Here is a 21,917-nt window from a genome sequence, read left to right as displayed (position 1 = left end):
AAGTTTACAAGGAGCATGTATGAAAAGTAACAATGTAATAGAAATTGGGGAATGACAACTCATTAAAGGGTGGCAGAATTCATGACAATTGCCTTATAAAAGCATATGACATAAATAATATTTAGCCATATAAGGTCAGTAGAAAACTAAACCTAAGTATGTTCTCATGCCTTAATCTCCATCTATCTTTTTCATTTTTTTACCTCTACACTTTACTAACTTAAGTAGTGGAGGTGGTGCTGTTGCTCACCTCCATATATAATAAAATAGAATGGGCTCTGGGTTCAGTTTTAAGACTTTCATTTTTATACTTTTGCTTTCACACTCTATGACATAATTTTTAAAATCACCAATGAATTTGAGATAGTTTAATATTAAATTTTAATCCAATTTTGATTTTAAAAATACACGTTAGGGAGTGAGAATATAAGAGTAGAAGTATGTGTAGCATTACTCCTTATTAATTAGAACACACGTCTCTAAGTACATGTTCCCATCTTAACAAGTTCAATTACGACTAAGAGTCTGTTTGCCATTGTGATTTCATAAATAAAAAGTACGATTTTAAACCAAATTGTAAAAAATAAATTATTTGAGATTGTGTTTTTAAAAAATTGCAATTTGAAAATGCACAATTTTAAAGGCTAAACTACGATTTTAAAAATTAAACTACAATTTTACCAAACGCTTAACTAAATTTTTAAAAATAATGTTTTTAAATTGCACTTTCTAAAAATTAACTTGACGCTGTTAATTTTGAATATTTGCACAATCCGACCCGGCCCAATTCTAAATACATCGTATGTAGCACTCGTTTTAAGGTGGAAGCCTGGAAGGAAGCTGGTGTATGTATTCAGCCGTTGACTCAACGGATCCATTTCCCGAGTCGATATTTGAATTATAGAGTCTAAATTCGCCGGCGAAGAACGAGGGAAGGAATCAGTGAGTCGAGGGAGATCAGAGATGTCTTTGAAGGCGTCGAGCCCGTCGAAGAATCTGATACTTCCGATATCGGATCCTCAACTAGACGAAGAGCGAGAAAAACTCCTCAAGGGCGATGAGAAGCTTTTCAAAGGGTCTGCCATGACCAAACGAGGAGCCTACGCTGCAATCTCTTACATGTCTTGCGCAGGTACGCAGAGCGTTTAGGTTAAATTTGTGTTTAAATTTATAATTAGTGCGTTTGGAAGTCTTTTAAATAAGTTTTTACGGTTGCAATTGATCAGCTTGTTTCTTCTGAATTGCTGTGTAATATTTGAATTTTGATTGGATTATTAGGGTTTTAACCATATGAAACTGGTTATGGTAAATTGGATGCGAAATTATGTGAGAAATGTGATTCCCCGTGTCATGATGGGATGCTGAATTGATATATGAAATAAATCAAAGCCACTTTCACTTGGGTCGAATTTTGCTTTATTTCATGTTGACAGCATTTCAGTAGGAAGTCTCGGATGTCTGAGTCATTAAGGTATCTTAGAAAAAACTGAATGGAGAGAGTAAGAGGCCTTGTTTGTCAACCCTTTTCATCCTTTGTTACTGTTCATGCACCATTTCCCTCAAAAAAAAAAAAAAAAATCAACATCAAAACATTCAAACTTTTTTCACTTTTTATATCACATCATTCACTTTTTATTACTATTAAAATAAAAAAATCACTTCAAAACATTTTTCCTTTTCCATACAAAAAATTCAAAACTTTATATCACATTAATCATTTTCTACTATAGTAACAAAGGCAAAACCATTTGCCAAACAAGTCGGAAGACATTTGCGTACTTGGCTTTTGAGGGGGCAGTGAAGGCCTTTTTATGGGAGAGACTCCTTGTTCAATATGGTAGCATTAATACCAATAAGGTGTCATTTTTCTTGTTGGTTGCGTTGATGGTTGTTTGAGGTTTGGTGAGCATGTATAGTTTACATGTGGAGAAGATTCTAAGAGCTATTTGATTAAGCTTCGTTGTAGGGGTGATTTTGAGATTTGATATGTAAAAGCTGCTTTAGTGGTTATTTATATCCACCTCCCATTCCCATGGTCAACTAGCAGCTGGTTGGGCATTGAGAATCTGATGTTTACTTGCAATTGAATTTCCATGTTGGAATGGTTCTAGGAGTGATTGATTTGTTTTCCTTATGGAGGAAATTGCCACGTGGCGAGCTACAATTGCTTGATTATTGTCCATATAAAGGCCAATGAGAATAGGTCAACGGTGGTTATTTATATCAATTCTAGTAGTCCCTCATTCTCACGGCCAACCAGTCCAATAGGTTGGAAATGGGGATTTGGTCTTTATTGGTGATCGGGGTTGCATCAAGTTGTTGATACAACATTTTGGATGGCCGTACCGGCGACGGGCCCCTACAAAACAAGGAAAAACTAACGAGGTGATGTCGGTTAGAGGGACTGGTGGGGAGCCTCTGTAGGTTGTGATTTTCCTTGTTAGTTGCATTGATGACTATTTGGAGTTTGATGAGGGTGTATGGTTTCCATACGAAGAAGATTGAAAGAGCTATTTGATTAAGTTTCGTTGTAGGGGTGATTGTGTGATCTGATGGCCTAATGATTTTCCATGTAGAGGCTACTACAGTGGTTATTTATATCCACTTTAGTAGCCCCCATTCCCATAGCCGACTAGTCCAGCTAGTCAGGCATTGGGAATTTTGTGTTTACTTGCAATAGAGTTTCCATGTTGGGATGGTTCTAGGAGTGATTGATTTGTTTTCCTTGTGGAGGAGATTGTCATGTCGCCAATTTTAAGCTGCATGGCAAAGTACCCCAGGGTATCAAAACTTTCCCTTCCAATGGTTGCAAAAAATGCCCATGTGTGTCTGGTTTGGAAGAACGTTTGTTTGGGTTTGGGCAGACGGAGACCATTGATGGGCAGCATGATTGGCCATTCTCCTCGGGAACGTGCGGTGGGGCAGCTCAGGCTGCTTGGACTAAAATTGATAACTCCCGGTTGGGATATCTGAAAAGCATGTTGTCGGGATTGCTAAGAAAAAAAGCCTTGCCTTCGGGGTTGCTTGAGAAAAGAGCCTTGCCGTCGGGTTTTTGGTTGTTGGTGCTTGGTTGGGTGGTTGGTGTTTAGATGGCATGGTGAGTGGAGAAGCTCAGGGACTATCATGCTTGGCTGTTGGGTGTCCAAGCTGTTGGTTGTGCCTGTCCAGGGGTACTTGGAAAATAACACTCGGTCGAAATTAAAGATGCATCTGGCTTCAGTCGATGTATTTGCATTTTTGGTTCTTGGCCTCTGTGTTTTTAGAGGAAAGTTTCAATCTTGTACTCTTTTTCTTTTCTTTTCTTCTTTTTTTACTTTGAATTTGTTGTTTTATTTAGTACTTACCAGAATTTACTCACACATCCTTGAGTGAATTGGATGCAAGACAAATGCCTCGATCTTGAGCGTAAATGAATTTTCTTCGGTATCTTTATTGATCTGGCCTCTGGGTTTAATTTTATGCACTGAATTTGTTTCTTTAGAGGTCTAGCTGTGTGCAATAAAAAGCTCCAATCTTTGCAATACCTTTCTCTTCTTTCCCAATTTGTATTATCTCGTTTCATTCACTGGTTTGGGTTTAATCTGGTGCGATACTTGCATACTTTGTTTATGAACTCGTGATTGTAGAAAGTAGAGATTAAGCTATAAACTGTGTCCAATGAAAAGCTTTTAAATTTTGTTCAGTGCATTCTTATTAGCCTCGGATTTTAAACTTAGGATTTTTGAATCTCTCATTTCTGAACAGTGATTGTCTCCTAGGCATATGTAGCACAGAATGACCAATAATTAAACATTACTTAGCTCTTCTAGTGTGAAAAGAATCGTCAATTAATTCTGGGTTATTCACAGGACTCAATAATTAAACATAACTCACAAAATTTCAAATGGCGTTTTCTTTGTTCAGTTATACTTGATAAAAGAAATTAGGACGGGAGAAAAAATTGTAAGCTATTTGGTGTAATCCTCTGGAACTGGTACTTTATTTCTTTCTAGTCGCATGTTATCAAAGCATATATCTAGCATTGGAAATTTTTTGAGACTGTCTAGTATTATGCTTGCCTTTTAATTTGTTTCCCTTCTGCTCTGCAGTGCTCTTGATATTGTTCAACAAAGCAGCTCTTTCATCCTATAGCTTCCCATGTGCAAATGTTATCACACTCTTTCAGGTATTTAGTTTCTTGCAGTCATTAATCTTTCACATTTATCACATGTGATGATTAAATGAAACAAGATAGTGTTTCTGAAGTAGCCAAAGTCATACATGCCATTTTTCCTTTTGGAATATGTTTAATGAATTTCTTATGGATTTTAGTCATCTAAAAAAAATGAATTTCTTATGGATTTCATACTTAATAAACTATGCATCATGGACTCTGAGCATTTAGGCCACTAGTTTGCTTATCTGGGCTCATTTAGGCCACTGCTCTAACTCTTCTGAAAAAGTAGATGCAGTCCTCAAATGTGTTTCATGGGCTGTCATCTTCCCTGACACCCTTGACTAATTGCATCCAATCCCTACAAATATTTTTTGTAATTGTAACACGTTGGAGTTAAATTTCACCTGGCTAATTAAATTTGCAGATTTACTCTACATGTGTTGCAGGGCTGACTTGGTTTTACTGAGAACTTCATACTCTAGCATTCATATGTTTTTTACACCATCATTTTTGTTTCTATTTATTACTATTGCGCTTTTTTACTCTCTCTCTCTCTCTCTCTCTTTGAGTAAAGATTATATGCTTTATGCTGCTATGCTTTCATATTTACCAGTTTGGCCTTGCAGTTTGAATGCCAATAGAGGAATTGTTTGTTCATGATCTCTGTGAAAATTTATACATATGTTTATCTTGTTTCCACTGCAGATGATATCTTCATGCTGTTTTCTCTATGGTATGAGACACTTGAAGTTAATTTCTTTCACAGTAGGTGAATCTTTGACTGTGTCTGATAACACAACAAAACTTGTACCATTAAAGACATTATGGCACACCCTTCCTCTTGCAGGAGCCTATTTGCTTTACATGGTATGTATTTCATGACATTGAAAAGATTCTTTTGTGGGTAAGTCTCAAATATTAGTATTCGTCAATGGTTATTAATGCGTACTATTCCTCTATTTATCCTTGAAAGCTAGTCATCGTGGAGTCTGTCCGTGGAGTAAATGTTCCCATGTACACAACTCTCAGGCGGACAACTGTGGTATTTACAATGGTTGTGGAGTATATTCTGGCCGGGCAGAAGTACACATCTTCTATTGTTGGCAGGTAAATGGCTCTTTTGTACAGCTTTTTTCAACTATTGGTGATAACTAAGAGATTTTTAGTTGCTCTTTTGAGTACAAAAAAGCAACAAAAACAATATGAGTTGATGTATCCATGTAGGTAGCTCAGACAAATATTTAACTGCATAACTTACTTGATTGTCAAGGCTAGCCCAGTACATAATCTGTGAATATTCTGTTGGAAATATATGCTGTTAAATAATTAAAGCTCGGGTAAAATACAAATAAGAATTTGAAGAAAGGCTTATGATTGCTAATTTGCTCTATGTTGTATTGAGCATGCAAGATGTGCTTTCCAAGAGATGACATGCTTGGTTTGACGCTTAATTAATCTTCATGTCTTTGGATGATGATAGAAACTAGAGTCTTGCTTGTGGTTTTAGTAGGATTGAAAATAAAAAAATAATATGTAGAAAATCCAATAAAATTGTGAAAAGTTTAGGTAAGAGATAAAGTGTTGGGGCAAGCAAATAATAACTGAAGCACCCATAACAATTGTAAATACTAAATAATGTTTTCTCGTTCGTCATTGCAGATTTCTTTCAAGCATTACTCATTCACGCACCGTACATAAATGATAGAAGTCACATGCAAAACAATATTGTTGGTTTCAGTGAAATCTTGTCATTTCAAATACAAAAATTAGTTTAGTGCCATGTATTATTTTGCCATGCTATATATTGTTATGTAATGTTTGCGTTATACCAGAATGTCATACTGTCAAGGTTGCAACCAATACTTTAAAAGTACTTGTCCATGACAAGAGCTCACACGTAATTTCTATATGGTACTATGAATTTGGATGAAACTATATGACATTGTTACAACAAAATTTTGTGATAAATTTTAAGTTGTGATCATATATATGGCACATTGACAATGTAGATTGGAAGTGTAAAAGAAGAAACCAAGAAAACCACTACTTGAATGCCTAAGTTCCTAATTCCGTCATTTAACTGAAAAAATTTAAGGGTGTTATCAGTGTTGGATTGATCGTTCTTGGTGCATTTGTTGCGGGAGCTCGGGACTTCTCCTTTGATGGCTATGGCTATACTGTTGTTTTCATAGCCAACATCACCACAGCTATATATCTGGCAACCATAGCACGTGTTGGTAGTACACTAACTTTTTTTTTTTTTTTTTGCTTTTCTGGAAGTCTTTGAATGGCATGTTCTCTTCACTAGCTTGGCATCTTTCTTAAAATGTTCACTCGTATTTTCCTTTTCCACAGGGAAATCCAGTGGTCTGAATAGCTTTGGCCTTATGTGGTGCAATGGTAAGTGATAGTTGTAACCTAATTTGCCATTTGAATCTCATCCTTATCCTGCAAAATCAAGTAATTTGATTTATTTCAATATATCTATATATCTGTGGCACAAAATTATATTTCCTTTCTATAACAGGAATAATATGTGGACCGGTTCTGCTGGTTTGGACATTTATTCGGGGTGACTTGGAGATGACAATTAATTTCCCATACCTGCTCTCACCTGGTTTTTTGGTACTTTCTATTCATCAGCAAATTCTCTTCTTATATGTATATTTATACATGTCATGCTTGGAAAGTCATCTTTGAATCTCCTTAAATGTTTTTGTTGTGGACAAGAAGCCAGGAGGGCAATTTTTTCCTTTATTTTCCTGTCTATATACCAGAATATCCATATTTTCATTCTTAAACAGAAAACTTTTTGGCTGTTTTTTCTGTTTTGGTTCTGGTAGTTATAGTTATTTCACTATTTTTTGCACTAGCCCCCTCCCCCTAAATATTTGGAATGTGCATATTGTTGTTTCAGCTGAATTGTAGGTTGTGTCTCTGTGTGTGCCGTGCGTGAAAACATGTGTTCATGTATTCATGCCTGTTGGTTTTGTAAACCACTACTTATGATATTGTGTGGTGTGCTTGGACATTCTCAGGAGCTTTTCATTGTTTCAAGCAGTTAAAGGTTTGAGTGGATGAGTTTCAAACCTTGTTGGGGAATTATTTTTTCCAATGTTTACATCACCATTAATCACTATAATACTTATTTTTGTAGTTACTTTGTTGGAGGGTTTTGACAATTTTGATGCATTATGTTTTCATTTTTCTTGGGCAGGCTGTGTTGCTTTGTTCATGCATACTGGCTTTCTTCTTGAACTACAGTATATTTCTAAACACAACTCTCAATTCGCCACTGACACAGACAATTTGTGGTAATCTGAAGGTTTGTGTTTACCAACTTTTGTTTGCATCTTGCATGTACATTCCTCACAGTATTGCATATGATGGTGCTCGAACTGTGCAAGGCCATCTAGGGAGGGTCCAACCTGTTCATAAACGTTATGTGTCATGCTTAGGGCACAATTATCTCTATCCATGTTCTGAAATTTGCTGGTTATTGCGTTCTTGTAGGATCTTTTTACCATTGGATTTGGCTGGATACTTTTTGGCGGGCTTCCATTTGATTTTGTGAGTACCAGTCATTCTCCTAATCAAAATGTGCTCTTTCAGAGGGCTCATTAACTTATATTCCCTTCTTTTTCCCCTTTTTGCTCTTCTGATAAAATCCAATGTTCCGACGTGTTCCGTTTGCAGTTGAATGTTATCGGGCAACTTCTCGGCTTTATCGGATCCGGGCTGTATGCGTACTGTAAGCTGGTGGGGAAGTAACTTGTCAAGCTATATTCATGGCCAATTTTTTTCCAATGGAGACAATGAGTTGCTATGTTGTGTTTCTCCATTTCTGGTCTAATGGTCATATGGCTCTGGGAAAGTGATATACAGTGGTTGCCTTGAGATTTGGCTGATTCAACCTTTTCAAGTGAATCAGTATCTATAGATGGGTAGGTGTATTGGCAATCCCATGCGGATGCGATGTATCTGATTTACGCCTTGTATATGATGAGACTATTTATACCGCTCCTTGGGTATGCTATTTGATTAGCCCCTAACATCATATAGGCAGAAATTTTTTATGAATGTCTGAGGCTGACCACAAATCCTAGTAAATTCACTTTTTAGATCATATTTTTTTGTCACTATGCCAACTGGATTCTTTATGATTAAAGTACTAATGTTCTTATAACCTCCTCTAATGCCAGGAAAAGGACTCAGTAAAATGGAGATTCATTTAACTATCTAGATGTTGTGTTGTTGCATTTAACAGTGTGCACTGGTATCACGCACTTTAAAAATTTTAAATGACTTGACAATATATTTATCATATGACAAAATATATACTAATTAAATCTTTGAATATTCACACACTTCAGGAATAAACTGCGACAACCTCTTTCTTGAAAAATATTTGGGCACACTATAAAGACACTTGATGCTTGGTCACTAAACACTACATACTTCTTAGAAACGCCAATTGACTCATAAAACAAAGCTGTGGGTTTCACTTATGAAATTATCTGGCTAAAACAACTCCTGGTGAACTTTTCACAATCATCAAAATTGTATTGTGACAATAAAGCAACTATTCACATAACTTTAAATCTCTTTTTTTATTGGTGAACCTTTATATCTCACATTCATAATCATCAAAATTGTATTGTGACAACAAAGTAACTATTCACATAACTTTGAATCTCATCTTTCATAAATGAACAATTCGAGAAAAGCTACAACACAGTTTAGACTTTCTATATTCTTATCAATCAACAACTCGCCAATTTATTTATTGAAGTCGAGCTTGTTAGAAGGGATAATTTCTTCCATAAACGGTATTGGCTTCCACACTTAAATTTTCTCTCTATTTTCTTGTGTCGAATGTCGCTTTTTAAAATTTGAAAATTAAAACACAGTTCTTATACTTTGAACGATAAAGTGTGTTTTTTTTTATAAAAAAAATAATAATAATAATAATAACTCTTCACAATTCACATTCCCTGCGTTTTCGATGGTGCCAAACGGACCTTATTGCACATGAAAGGGTTACCCCCCAAAGCCTCCAAATGGACCTTATTGTTTTTTTTTTTTAAAACAAAAAAACTCTTCACAATTCACATTCCCTGCATTTTCTACGGTACCAAACGGACCTAACTGCACAGTTGGCGCGTGACACGCTTACCCCCCAAAGACCCCAAACGGACCTTTTATTGTTTTTTTTCTTCACAATTTACATTCCGTGTTTTCAATGGTGCCAAACGGACCTTATGGCACAGTTGGCGCGTGAAACGGTTATCCTCCAAAGCCCCCAACCCCAACTGTCATCCCCGCCCAAACCCCTTTCAACTACCAGAAGAAGGGAAAAAAAAAAAAAAAAAAAAAATGAGAAAGAGAAGCGATTCTCTCTCCCAAGAATCTCTCCGACACAAGCTCTCAAAAAGCGAAGCTAAAAACCTTGGCGACTTGCCAACACAATGCGTGTTGTTCTCTCCTGAGAATCTCTCTCTGTTTCTCGTTCTCGCTCTAGCTATAAGAGCATTGGGTTGAGAGCGGCTTTGTTACGACAGGGAGCGATGATCGATAGTCTGTTGAGAAGTAGGGAGGACGATTTTTCCCCTAGGGTTTCGGTGGGGAGGCACCGGCGGTTCCTCGCCTTGTCAATCTCTCCGTTGTTGATCGTCGATGGGCTTTCCCGGAAGGGTTTCTTCTATAAGAAGCTTCCCACCGAACCCCTCAAGCTCTCTGTGCTCAAATTGGACGGCTCTTGCTTCGGTACTCTCTCTCTCTCTCTCTGTCTCTGTCGTTTGTTTCTCTAATTGTTTTTGTTTGGTTCTGAGAGTGCTTTCTGCTGTTTTGGTTCCTAAAGTTGGAATAAACTCGCCGCAACTAAGTATTAGGTTACTCGATTTTGATACAAGGTTTTCTATAGAGCGAAACTTTCTGATTCAGGATTTGAGTTTCTTTTATTTTCCTACAATTTTTCTCAGCATCAGACGGGGTTAGGGTAATGATTTATGCTGGACTTCAAGTCTAAGTTCCCAAACTCAAACTTCACTTCAAATTTTCCAAAATTTCCCTCAATTCAAATCTCTCAATCTGTATCTCTCAGGGAGGATTTGAATCAAATTTGAGATGTTTGGTTACAGATATTGAAGTTACGAAGACAGCCACTGTTGCGGAACTAAAGCAGGCGGTGGAGGCGGTCTTTAGTCACATGCCTCAGAAGGGACCAGGCAAAATTTCATGGTATGTTCATTTATTATTTTTTACACGTTTTGCAAATATAGTGATAGATTTTCCATTTTTGTCTAGCATTTCTGCATTTGGTTGTGAAGTTCAAACTCTGTTTATCTATGCTGTTGGGAGTGTCTTTGAAGTGGTTCATTTTCCTTGAAAAGTTTGACAGTTTCTTAATTTAAATCAAAAATAAAATGCCGCACTGGTTATTGAGAACTCTAGGAATGAAGGAATAGTTAGTTTTGAATGCTATGAGAAGCTTATTGCACATGGATAATGTTCAGTTTGACTCAGTTCACCAAAGGCCTTTGGTTCACCAGGAGTCAAATCATGTATAAGTCACCAAATAGAGCACATGCGGATAATTTTTTCATAATACTAACATTGAATTAATTACTTGTTTGAATCCGGTTCATGGAGGTCGCATCTCTGGGGGCGTTTCTGCTTATGCTATGATGGTGAGAAGCTGGTCACAGAAACAGACTCTATCAGAAATTACGGCATCAAGGATGGTGATCAGGTTTGTGGTGGATTTCCTTTGAGTTATTAGAAAATATCTGATGTAGAATTGGCCATTTGTATGTTGATGCAGTATCCCTAAAATTGGTATTAGATCATGTATGGAGGAATCAATTGAGTAAACAGTTGAAATTTACTCTTTTCTCTTTGGGGTGTCATCCATCTGTTGATGTGGTAGAACTAGGAAAGTGATTTTCCTAGGTTTTCCTTCACCGTTCATTTGGTTGTGAAGAAAAATGAAGGAAAACAAACTTATGTCTCTTTTTTTTTTTTCTGGTTTGTGGTGCTATGGTTTTCAAAGGATTCAGTTAGTTAAATTAGGCTAACAACAAAAACTCACACTATATTTGTGTTCCAAGCATCTGTACAGTGACTGAATAGAGCAAGGGAAAGGTGAAATACTGTGCAAATAAATTGATAAAGAGAGGCCTGGACATGTTTTAATTGCTCGAACTAATTCTGCAAGCATACACTATGCTCAATGAAATTAAAAATAAAAAAAATAAAAAAAAATCTGCACATAATCACATAATCAACTTTTCTAATATGAGAAGTCAAGTCATTGATGCACACATAAGCATATGATTGATTGCCATTATTCATAGATGAAATTTACTTATGCTAAATAAGTCAAAATTATTTAGAATATGATGCCAAATAATCTGTGAAACCTAGGGAAGTACAGATTTATGGATAGAATAGTATTATGCGTACACACTTGTATTTATCTCAAAGCATCACTTCGTTACTTGTTCACTCATTGAGTCATAGTTGGGTGCAGTGTTTGCAAGGTTTATGGACAAGGTCAAAAGAACTACGGTCATAATTTTTTATGATATTGATATAATTGATAACTTAATTGTGGTACAATGGGATTGTTTGCCTTGAAGAGTATACTAACATGCTTACTTTTAGATATTTCATTACCTTACTGGGAATTCAGGAGCAATTAACATAGGCATCATGCTCCTAGATAGATAACAGCCCAATTCTGTAGCTGAGCATATTTCCCTGTCTTCTTATTGAAACTTAAGCATAGAGCAAAGAAACTTGACGGAAAGACAAGTGGAATGCTTGCAAAACTTTGAAAACTAGCTAAGTAGTATTGATGCACTCATACATACATAAGCACTTGCCTGAACAATTAAATAGATGCAGTGGTTAGAGGCCCTATAACGATTACTGTGGTTCATCTGTACCTATGCAATTGAATTCTCAATTAGGTTTGTAACTTTTTTTGTTTGGAAATGGAGAATTTCATTCCTATTGTAGACAGTTAGGATCCATCTGATGTTCCTAGTTCGAGGACCTGTCTATTGCTTCTCTTGCCCATCAAGGAACAAAGTCAATTAACAAGTGACTTTGTGAAGTGTCTGGTATATCCTGCTCTTCTTTGAATTTAACGAAACTAACAGAACCACACCCTGTATTTGCTACTAACAGGGTTACCTTTGTTATCGAGCTGATCTTTCCATTTTCTTCTTCAGTTCAATGGAGGGTTGGACATTTGAGTGACGCACAATTTTGTCGATGTAGGACATATTTTGTATTTTGTCGATTTATGCTTGTGTTGGGCTTAGTTTTAGGATCAGGAGTCCTAATTTGACCAGGAAAAAAAACTTCTTTCTTAACGTTTATTATTCTTGTTCTGATATGGACAGCTTCATTTTGTTCGGCACATCTCAAACAGCTACATTCTGAGAAAGAGGTCACCAAAGAAAAGGGTTTTTGTTTCATGGCAACGCAAAACGTAAGGCTCTCTCAATGGCCTTTTCTCTTTTAATAAATTTCTCTTACAATTGCCACGATGCAATGTGGCGCTAGTATGGCCATCTTGCCTGTGGTCAAAATTACACAGGTATCATGTAGGAATGGGAAACTCAGATAAGCTAGGATTACTGGATTTTCATACTGCAGTGTAGTCAAGCAATACAGCAACATAATTTAGAGAGTAATTTAGCCCAACAGGATATTACGATTTTCCTTCAATATATGAAGCATAGGCTTAATGCGATTCATATTGATTCCGACTGTGTAGGTGTAGCCAAGGTGGTCTAATGGTTGATTATGTTTTGCTACTGTGGTAGTTAAAAAAAAAAAAACAAAAAACTCAAATTGAGTAATACAAGGACCAAGAATCAATATATGTCACAGGTATTTCACCCACTAGGTGGTATCATTTGTGACAGCCAGCAAGAGAGAGTATCACCATCCACAGCCATTAACATATGACCTTGTTATGCAGAGGTCTCCATCCAGCAACCATAAGGAGATCAAAACAGATTTGCCACCTCTCTAAGCTAATAAGCCCTACGCAATATCCATTAAAATACTATATTAATACTGGTAAAATAAATTATTAATTGGAAGGTTGGGCGCATCCTTATCAGCTACTAGTGGGACATTAAAGATGTATTCTGCCGTGTAAATCGAGTTCAAATGTACCTTGCATGTCCACTAGCAAGTCTAGTGCTTCGATTACTTTTGTTGATAATGTAGATGGAGTGATTGGAAATTTGCAGGTCATTATCGCGATCAAATAGCCGTGAAGATGGAGAACCAAATGACGAGGAAGATGATGATTGTGGTGATATCGAGAAGGGAAAGCCCCGGCGCTACAAGAAAAATGATAAGTGTCTGATTCAACGCCGCGTGTCCAGGATGGCTCACCTATTTGGAGGGTGGTTCTTATACACCAGTAAGAGGAGGAGAATTGTAGGCTTGGCTTGTCCTCCAGGAGTTGGAACTAGTTTAGTGGGTGGTTTTAGGAAGATTATATTGTTTTGCAGGAAGAATCGCTTTTCTCCAAGGGATACATGGAGAGAAGATTGATGCCCACTGCTGGAATTGGTTATAGTGGATTCTTTTCTTCAAATCCATCACATTCTACTCTTTGCAGCACACTTGAGAATTGTGTTCTTGTAAGAATTTTGAATCCAGAGTCAATAAACACTGGTTTAATCGTCTCCATCGGGGATAGTCATCCAATGCACCCTAAACACAAAAGTAATAAATTTTATTCTTTGGTCCAATGGCCACAACATGTTAAAAATAATAAATCCCAGATATTGACTTTGGTTTCAAATGGAGTATCCTATCTGTATTAATGTATGCCTTTTATTTTCAAAATTGTTTCTAGCTGCTCTCTCAATGAATTGCTTTCAAAATCGTTTCAAGCTACACAAATCAATGACTTTCTATTAGCTTAGAGCGTGTTTGGCTCTACGATTTTGCTGACCAAGCACCTATTTTTAATCAAAATCGAAAAAAATATTTCATTTGGGAGCGTATTAAAAAAAATGGCAATTTAAAAACGTAAAATATTTACATTTTTGCATAGCAGGCAAATGGATGCATTTAAAAAAATACATAATTTTAAAAGCTCAATTGACAAAAAAACAAATACTATTTTATAGATTTTACAAACTGCATTTAAAAAAAAAAAAAACACTTAAAATATGAAAGCCGTTGTAAAATATGTGATAAGTGGATGTATTTTTTTATTTTTTATTTTTATTTTTTAAAAAAGGGGGGTTAAAGTTGTTAATGAAATCTAAGTAATGCTAAAAGTCCATTTTATGTCCTTCCGAAATTGATGTGAATTTAAAATTACTATTAAATTTATAATAAATTATTATTAGATTTTGATCTAATAATAATTTTAAAAATCATGTCAATTTTTTTTTTTAAAAAAAAAAATTCTAACATAAAACCCCTTCCACAAGCGGCCGTATGAAGGGTTTTCAGATGTTGTAAAGCACGGCCCTACACGTGAGAAACACTAGCAACCCAACTCCTTCCCCCGACCACCACAATCCACAAAGTCCACAGCCTCATCAATTTGTGTGGCAAAGAATGAGATAGGCCTTCCCCAAAAATCCCCCTTCCCCTTCCATCCCCCCCCCAACACACACACACACACAACCTCTCACACCCTCCCAGAAGAACAAACACCACTGCCAGCAGCAGCAGCAGCAGCAATGGCCAACATGATCATGGCCTCCTCCAAAACTCTAGTCCCACCTACTCCTTCCCTCTCCACCGCCAAACCCAAACTCCCCATTTCCCAAATCCCAGCGCTCCCCAAAATCACACTCCCCACCCTCTCGTCCTCCACCCTCATCAAATCCCTGTCCCTCGTCGCCGCCACCTCTCTCGCCGTCGCCCCTCCCTCCTTCGCCGAAGAGATAGAAAAGGCCGCACTCTTCGAATTCAACCTCACCCTCCCCCTCATCATGGCCGAGTTCTTGTTCCTCCAGTTCGCCCTCGACAAGCTCTACTTCACCCCCCTCGGCAATTTCATGGACGAACGAGACGCCGCCATTAGGGAGAGGCTGAGCAGCGTGAAGGACACATCCGGCGAGGTGAAGCAGCTGGAGGAGCAGGCCGCCGCCGTCCTCAAGGCCGCCAGGGCCGAGATTTCCAGTGCGCTTAACAAGATGAAGAAGGAGACCCAGGCGGAGCTGGAGCAGAAGCTGGCGGAGGGCAGGAAGAAGGTAGAGGTGGAGTTGGAGGAGGCCTTGGCCAGTTTGGAGGTGCAAAAGGAGGAGACCATTAAGGCCCTCGATTCCCAGATTGTTGCTCTCAGTCAGGATATTGTCAAGAAGGTCCTTCCTATTTCCTAATAAGTCTCCTCTTTTTACACCATTTGTTTTGGGTATTTTGCGCATATAATTGGAAGCCAGCAAGAATAGGGAGGGTTGGCTCTTTTCTTTCTATGGCCATTACTTGTTTTTGATTGTACTCTTATTTGTAATCAAAGTCTTGTTAGTTATTGTATAAAAAAACTTGGGTTTAATCAACTGCCCCCCCAAACTCTCCCTTAATTATTTAATTAAAAATTATAGCTTATTATAAAAGTTTAAACTTGTAAATTTTTTTTTTTTTTTTTCTCTGAGCAATACATGGGATGAGGTTGTGTGAACAACCCAGAAGCTACAAAGCAGAAAAAACAGTCATGTTTTTAACAGAGAGGAATAAGAGCTGAAGTGATATTTCTTATGATTGGAGCATTCTGCCAATCTGAAATCAGAGAGGGATTTTTGATAGCCATAATGACAATCAAAGAATCTCTCCTTCCACATGTTTAACAGTCAACAGATTGGAATTCTTTAGATATGTCGTCTTGAAAGCATTGATCTAGAGAAGATCTTCTCCCTTCAACAGTTTTCATCCAAGTTATGCAAGCAATGCTTTATTCGAAGCCCCCTACGGATTTTAAAGTAGATATTTGACTCCAAGCCATTGGCATGAGATTGTGTTTTTCTCCTCCTTTTAACCCCCACCCAAAACCTCTTTAGAATGGAGTCAACTTGATGAAAAAATCAGCAGGATTTACAATCCCTAGCTTCACCATAAACCTTGATAAAATCATAATATCTCCTGAACCTTAGTCAATCACTGGGAGAGACCAACTCACGCATGGCAGCAATAGTAGCAGCAATAACTCTTTTATCTCGCTCTGAATATATTTTTTTTCTTTTTATGTTTGAAATAAGATAAGGTCTCCTTTGAATTTTGATTCACGGAATGTCTAGTTCTTCCGACTAGGTCATTAGAAAATGATTAGCTACTACTAGGAATAGAAAAGTATGGAATAAATTAACTATTCATATTCCTTTGTTTAGTTGTAACGCTGAATAAGAACACTAATCATGTATTCCTTCGTTTGGTACAATACAATATGTTGATAAATAGAATCATATTGTGATTAAATTTTCTAAAATATCCTTATAATACAAATACAATTTATATTATTAAGGACTTTTTTTAAAATTTTTTTGAAACATAAACAACGATACTATAATTTTTTGTCTCTTCTTTGTCTTCTTTGTATGTCTCTCACACATTTGGGAGCAGATGGACCTCACCCATTTTTTTTTTTTTCTTCAGTCGTTCATCAGTTTCACACGTCTCACTTACAAACTTTCTATTTATTTATTTATTATTTTTGGAAAAATGCCCAATTATCAAATCTTTCCATTTTTTTTTTTTCAGATTTGATAATTGGGCATTTTTCCAGGCATAACAAGCCTTGCTAATTATCAATTTGAGAGTTAGGAGCTTACCAATAAGAACATCAGATTTGGTATTTTGATTTTCCGATAAGGATTCCAACTGAGATGGTTCGTCCCATCTAACAGTTTCAGTCTGAGAAATCAGGTCTTGAAGGCCTGTGTTGAAAGCATCCATTGAGTTGATGTGAGTCTTGAAACAGAGTGGCGATGCAGAAAAGAGGACAAAGTCTGACAGTGAGAGAGGGTTAGATGGGAAGAACCATCTCAGTTTGAATCAATCTTTTTGATGCAGTAATCAAAAAACGAATCACCCAAAAAACTGGTATGTCATAATCCGAGGATGCCATTAAAAAAAAAAGAACAAAAAAGGAATAAAAAAAACAGAGAAACACAGAGAGGCAAGAAAATTTAATTCCACATGAAAATTTTTGTCGAGAGGGTGGAGTTTTTTGTTGTTGCAATTCACATGATTAATTTAATCCTATAGAAAATGATTAGTTAAGCAACTCATTTTTTTTAGTGACTTAGCTACCTGTGTGTATGAGATTAGTAGTCCCATAAAAATAGATCATTCTTAGGAATATAGTGTTAGCAAACAAAAGAATAGTTATACCTAGAGTTAACTAGTCTATTCCAAATTTTTCAAAGGTCTATTCTGCAAACCAAACGGGACCTAATAGTAACGATAATAAAGTTATTGGGGGATTGATCCTCGGATTCAAATAAAAAATCAAACTGACTACTCATCTTTCTAATATATATGGGATTAAAGTGTTATAATAAATGTGTAGCTATCTGTTACCAAAATAATTTACATACATGCATGTATGTGTTAAAAAAGTAACGCCGTCCCAACATTTCATCAAATATGTTTTAGCTCGACACAATTTGCTTAAATGAATTTCCAAGAAACTATAGCGTTCAATAGTATGTTTCCAAGAAAATGACCATTCTTAGTCAAAGACGCTTTGCATTAGACCCGTAATTAGAATATCTAAGTTATTTTAATCTTAAAATTCCTCGTCAGAGACGCTTTGTATCAAATATGTTATGTCTAAGTTATTTTATTCTTGGTGAGAGACGCTTTGAATTATATGTTATGTGACTTATGTATTAAAATAACTTATACATGCGTCTGTTATTTTATTCTTAAAATTCTTCACATACTGTAACAGACGCGTTGATTGTCAAGTCTTCCCTGAAGTTTCTCTCAACAATTAAAATCTAGCGTGCATCCCCCGCTGATCATATTATAATTAACTCGTCAGAGATGCTTTGTATCAAATATGTTATGTCTAAGTTATTTTATTCTTGGTGAGAGACGCTTTGTATCATATGCTATGTGACTTATGTATTAAAATAACTTATGCATGCGTCGGTTATTTTAATCTTAAAATTCTTCACATACTGTAAGAGACGTGCTGATTGTCAAGTCTTCCCTGAAGTTTCTCTCAACAATTAAAATCTAGCGTGCATCCCCCGCAAATCATATTATAATTAACATATTTAAAAGATTATTGGACATGACTTTTACGAAATGTTGACCCAGTTGATAGAAAAATAAATAAATAAATAAATTTGAAAGAAATCCTCCACTACCCCTATGAAACGCTGATCCCATTCACCGTTTACTAAAAAAAAAAAAAAAAAATTGAAGTCCTCGATCCACTATGATTATTTATTATGAAGTTATAGTTTTTAGATTATTATATATAATGCGAAGTCACTAAAAAAGAGTAGCCAATAGCAATACAAATACATTAATCCCTGTGCTTCACTTGGGACATCAAAACCAGCAGTGGCATCGATCTACTAAAGTCTTTTTTATCTCTTACGTACCCACAAAGATCGAGCAGGTGAAATAAAAATGAGAGGCCCTAATTATGCTGAATTATTGGTGTTTCTATTTCTATGTAGTGCAACTACTATTTGTTTCGCTTTCAATTTGAGTGATTCTGAGGTGATCATGAGATGCATAGAGGAAGAAAGACAAGCACTCTTCAAATTCAAACAAGGCCTTCAAGGTAATTTCAGTATTCCGTCTTCTTGGGGCATGGATGTGGAAGATGTTGCAAATGGGAAGGAATTAAATGCAGCAACCAAACAGGTCATGTTGAGGCGCTTGATCTAAGCCTTAAATCTTTATCAGGTGAGATAAGGTCTTCATTACTTGGATTGCAACATTTGACTTACCTCGACTTAAGTTTCAATTCTTTCTCCATCCTCCCAAACTTCATTGGTTCACTCACTAAATTACAGTATCTCAATCTTTCCGACAACTATTTTTTTGGAACCATTCCACCGCAGCTTGGAAATCTCTCAAACTTGATTTCTCTTGATATCAGCTGGAATGTTATGATAATTGAGGACTATAATCTTGACTGGCTCTTTCGTCTCTCCTCTTTAAGAAACTTAGATATGAGCAGTGTGAACCTTAGCAAGGTAGTGAATTGGCCGGATAAGGTTAATATGCTCCCTTCTTTGTTACAGGACTTACGTCTAAGTAATTGTCAGCTCTCCCTGCCGGTTCCTCCTACACTTATCAATGCTAATTGTTCTTCACCACTTTCATTCCTTGATCTCTCTTTCAATCAATTCAACTCCTCAATATTCCCTTGGTTGTTCAAATATTACAATCGCCTTCTTCATCTTGACCTCCATCGTACCGAAATAGAAGGTCTTATTCCAAAAGCGTTGGGGAATATGGTGCCTCTAGTTCATCTTGACCTCTCTTCCAACAAACTTGAAGGGCCAATACCGAATCTTTCAAAATTATCTTTGTTGAGAGAGTTGCATCTGTCCAACAATCAGTTAAATGGGAGTTTAGACAATGTTCTAGGAAAACTTTCCAAGCTTCAGGTTTTGGATTTGTCCTTCAATTCTCTCAAAGGTGAAACACATTTGTCGAATCTTTCCAGCTTAAACCAATTGGACTTGTCTTATAATTATGATCTGTCTTTGAAGTTTAGTCCAGACTGGATTCCACCATTTCATCTGGATTACATAGGATTGGGATCTTGCAAATTGGGGCCAACTTTTCCTCAATGGATTCAAACACAAAAGAATTTTTCAGCACTTGATATATCTAGTGCAAGAATTTCAGACACCATCCCCAATTGGTTTTGGGATCTTTCTTTTAATATAAAGCACTTAAATATCTCAGCCAACCAAATCACTGGCAATATACCTTTTGAATGGTTTTTGACAAGATTTCAGGCTTTAAATGCAATAGATTTGAGTTATAACCGTTTCAGCTGTCCACTGCCACAACTTAACTCTAATTCATGGGTGTTGAATCTCTCCAATAATTTGTTCCGAGGAACTGTGACATTCATATGTGAGTCCGAGGGATTTTTGGAATACCTTGATCTTTCGAATAACTTATTATTTGGAGAGCTCCCCAAGTGTTGGCCAAAAATGGCGAATCTAGAACTCCTTAATTTGGCAAATAATAATCTCTCTGGGAAAATTCCTGAATCATTCGGAAAAATTTGTTGGAAATATAGTTTTCTCAGGTCATTGCATTTCCAAAACAACAGTTTCATTGGAGAATTACCTGTGTCATTGATGAACTACTCTTCGCTGAGTGTAATAGATTTTGGAGAAAACAACCTATCTGGGAGGATACCAACATGGATCGGCACAAGCCTACTGCAATTGATGATTCTTCGCCTGCCATCAAATGAGTTTGTTGGTAGCATACCATTACAGTTATGTCAACTAACATTTCTTCAAATCTTGGACATCTCTCACAATAGTATTTCAGGGACTATTCCTCGGTGCATCAATAACTTCACTGGCATGACTCAAAGACAGAATCTAGAAACAAGAACTTTTGATTATAGAACTATCACATCCGTGGGTTCTATGCATTTTTATTGGCAATACATTGAGAAAGCACGGGTGAATACAAAAGGATTGCCTCTAGAGTATAAAAAAATTCTTTACTCAGTAAAAGTCATCGATCTTTCAAGTAATAGAGTGGAAGGAGAAATTCCAAGAGAAGTAACAAGTCTCTTGGGATTGATTGGGCTGAACCTATCTAGAAACTTATTGACTGGCGTCATCCCTCAGAATATTGGTGACCTGGAAAGCTTGGAGTTTCTAGACTTGTCAAGCAATCACCTTTCATATGTAATTCCCCAAAGCCTCGCTACTTTGAACTTTTTAAGCTATTTGAATTTGTCAAACAACAACTTGTCCGGTAGAGTTCCAACAGGCACCCAGCTCCAGAGCTTCACTGCTTCTTCATATGCAGGTAACCTAGATCTTTGTGAATTGCCTCTGAACAGGTGTCGCGAAGATAACATGGCTCAAGGTCCTCAAATTGGAAGCACACATAAAGATGGCAATATTGAAGAACATGAAAACTCCCATGAACACCTATGGTTTTATACGAGCATTGCAATTGGATTTATTGTTGGATTTTGGGGGGTTTGTGGATCGTTAATCCTAAAGGTTACTTGGAGGCGTGCATATTTTCAGTTTTTGGACAGAATGGGAGACAGGCTCTTTGTTACAATAGTTGTCAACATGGCCAAGCTGTTGCGGAACTTCAAGAGTACTCAGTGCTACCAAGAAAATGTTTAGCAGAGGTAGGCATATTATTTACGGTTGCTCCACTATCTTCAAATAATTATGTTTTACCATTCATTGTCTTTCAAGAAAATAGTACAAATGTTGCTCTTTGTACGATTAACTTTTACTTTGCCTCTATTTAATTAAAAACCTTTTTCATATACAAGAAAAGTGTACTTTTTGAATACTTGGGCTAAAATATTTTATGTATTTTTGTTCTTTTTCTTTAATCCACATTATCCTATTGGCATAAACATAGTCATCTTGGATTTTCGCTAGCAACATTAATTGTGTTTGGGAAAATTCAAAAGTTTCTAAGCTACTTGTCTCATGTCATCCTAAATGTGATGCAACTTTTAAAATCATCAATAAATCATAATTTATATAAAAACTATAATCATATCATATGATAGCCA

The 21,917-nt window shown here is 36.6% G+C and overlaps 4 protein-coding genes across 4 annotated transcripts; all 4 read left to right on the top strand.

Annotated features, from left to right (window-relative positions):
* Positions 1-820: 820 nt before the first annotated feature.
* LOC132190501 (UDP-N-acetylglucosamine transporter UGNT1) lies at positions 821-8,282 on the top strand. The gene is made up of 10 exons (XM_059605511.1): positions 821-1,132; positions 4,089-4,165; positions 4,862-5,023; positions 5,130-5,263; positions 6,263-6,393; positions 6,512-6,556; positions 6,684-6,781; positions 7,374-7,481; positions 7,670-7,726; positions 7,853-8,282. The coding sequence occupies exons 1-10, from the start codon at positions 964-966 to the stop codon at positions 7,925-7,927; spliced, it is 1,056 nt and encodes a 351-aa protein (XP_059461494.1). The 5' UTR covers positions 821-963; the 3' UTR covers positions 7,928-8,282.
* Positions 8,283-9,530: 1,248 nt separating this feature from the next.
* Positions 9,531-13,919, top strand: LOC132190324 (uncharacterized). The gene is made up of 5 exons (XM_059605278.1): positions 9,531-9,922; positions 10,297-10,396; positions 10,808-10,907; positions 12,568-12,656; positions 13,429-13,919. Exons 1-5 carry the CDS (start codon positions 9,724-9,726, stop codon positions 13,736-13,738), a joined length of 798 nt encoding a protein of 265 aa, XP_059461261.1. The 5' UTR covers positions 9,531-9,723; the 3' UTR covers positions 13,739-13,919.
* Positions 13,920-14,738: 819 nt separating this feature from the next.
* LOC132190000 (ATP synthase subunit b', chloroplastic) lies at positions 14,739-15,708 on the top strand. Its single transcript, XM_059604863.1, has one exon. It carries the CDS (start codon positions 14,887-14,889, stop codon positions 15,529-15,531), a length of 645 nt encoding a protein of 214 aa, XP_059460846.1. The 5' UTR covers positions 14,739-14,886; the 3' UTR covers positions 15,532-15,708.
* Positions 15,709-18,790: 3,082 nt separating this feature from the next.
* On the top strand, positions 18,791-21,513 carry LOC132189610 (receptor-like protein EIX2). Its single transcript, XM_059604356.1, has 2 exons — positions 18,791-19,030; positions 19,183-21,513. Exons 1-2 carry the CDS (start codon positions 18,791-18,793, stop codon positions 21,511-21,513), a joined length of 2,571 nt encoding a protein of 856 aa, XP_059460339.1.
* The last annotated feature ends 404 nt before the right edge of the window (positions 21,514-21,917 follow it).

The sequence above is a fragment of the Corylus avellana genome, chromosome ca8 (assembly GCF_901000735.1).
Source record: "Corylus avellana chromosome ca8, CavTom2PMs-1.0".
In the NCBI taxonomy this organism is placed as follows: domain Eukaryota; kingdom Viridiplantae; phylum Streptophyta; class Magnoliopsida; order Fagales; family Betulaceae; genus Corylus; species Corylus avellana.
Note: the sequence above shows the minus strand (reverse complement) of the source record. Positions and strands in the feature narration are given on the sequence as shown.

Bases quoted from the DNA above. Each gene is read 5' to 3' on its own strand.
- LOC132190501 (XM_059605511.1), top strand. From the start codon at position 964: ATGTCTTTGAAGGCGTCGAGCCCGTCGAAGAATCTGATACTTCCGATA. The intron at 1,133-4,088 runs GTACGCAGAGCG...TCTGCTCTGCAG, and splicing joins CTCTTACATGTCTTGCGCAG to TGCTCTTGATATTGTTCAAC. The intron at 5,024-5,129 runs GTATGTATTTCA...TATCCTTGAAAG, and splicing joins GAGCCTATTTGCTTTACATG to CTAGTCATCGTGGAGTCTGT.
- LOC132190324 (XM_059605278.1), top strand. From the start codon at position 9,724: ATGATCGATAGTCTGTTGAGAAGTAGGGAGGACGATTTTTCCCCTAGG. The intron at 9,923-10,296 runs GTACTCTCTCTC...GTTTGGTTACAG, and splicing joins ATTGGACGGCTCTTGCTTCG to ATATTGAAGTTACGAAGACA. The intron at 10,908-12,567 runs GTTTGTGGTGGA...TGATATGGACAG, and splicing joins GCATCAAGGATGGTGATCAG to CTTCATTTTGTTCGGCACAT.
- LOC132190000 (XM_059604863.1), top strand. From the start codon at position 14,887: ATGGCCAACATGATCATGGCCTCCTCCAAAACTCTAGTCCCACCTACT.
- LOC132189610 (XM_059604356.1), top strand. From the start codon at position 18,791: ATGAGAGGCCCTAATTATGCTGAATTATTGGTGTTTCTATTTCTATGT. The intron at 19,031-19,182 runs GTCATGTTGAGG...ACTAAATTACAG, and splicing joins TAAATGCAGCAACCAAACAG to TATCTCAATCTTTCCGACAA.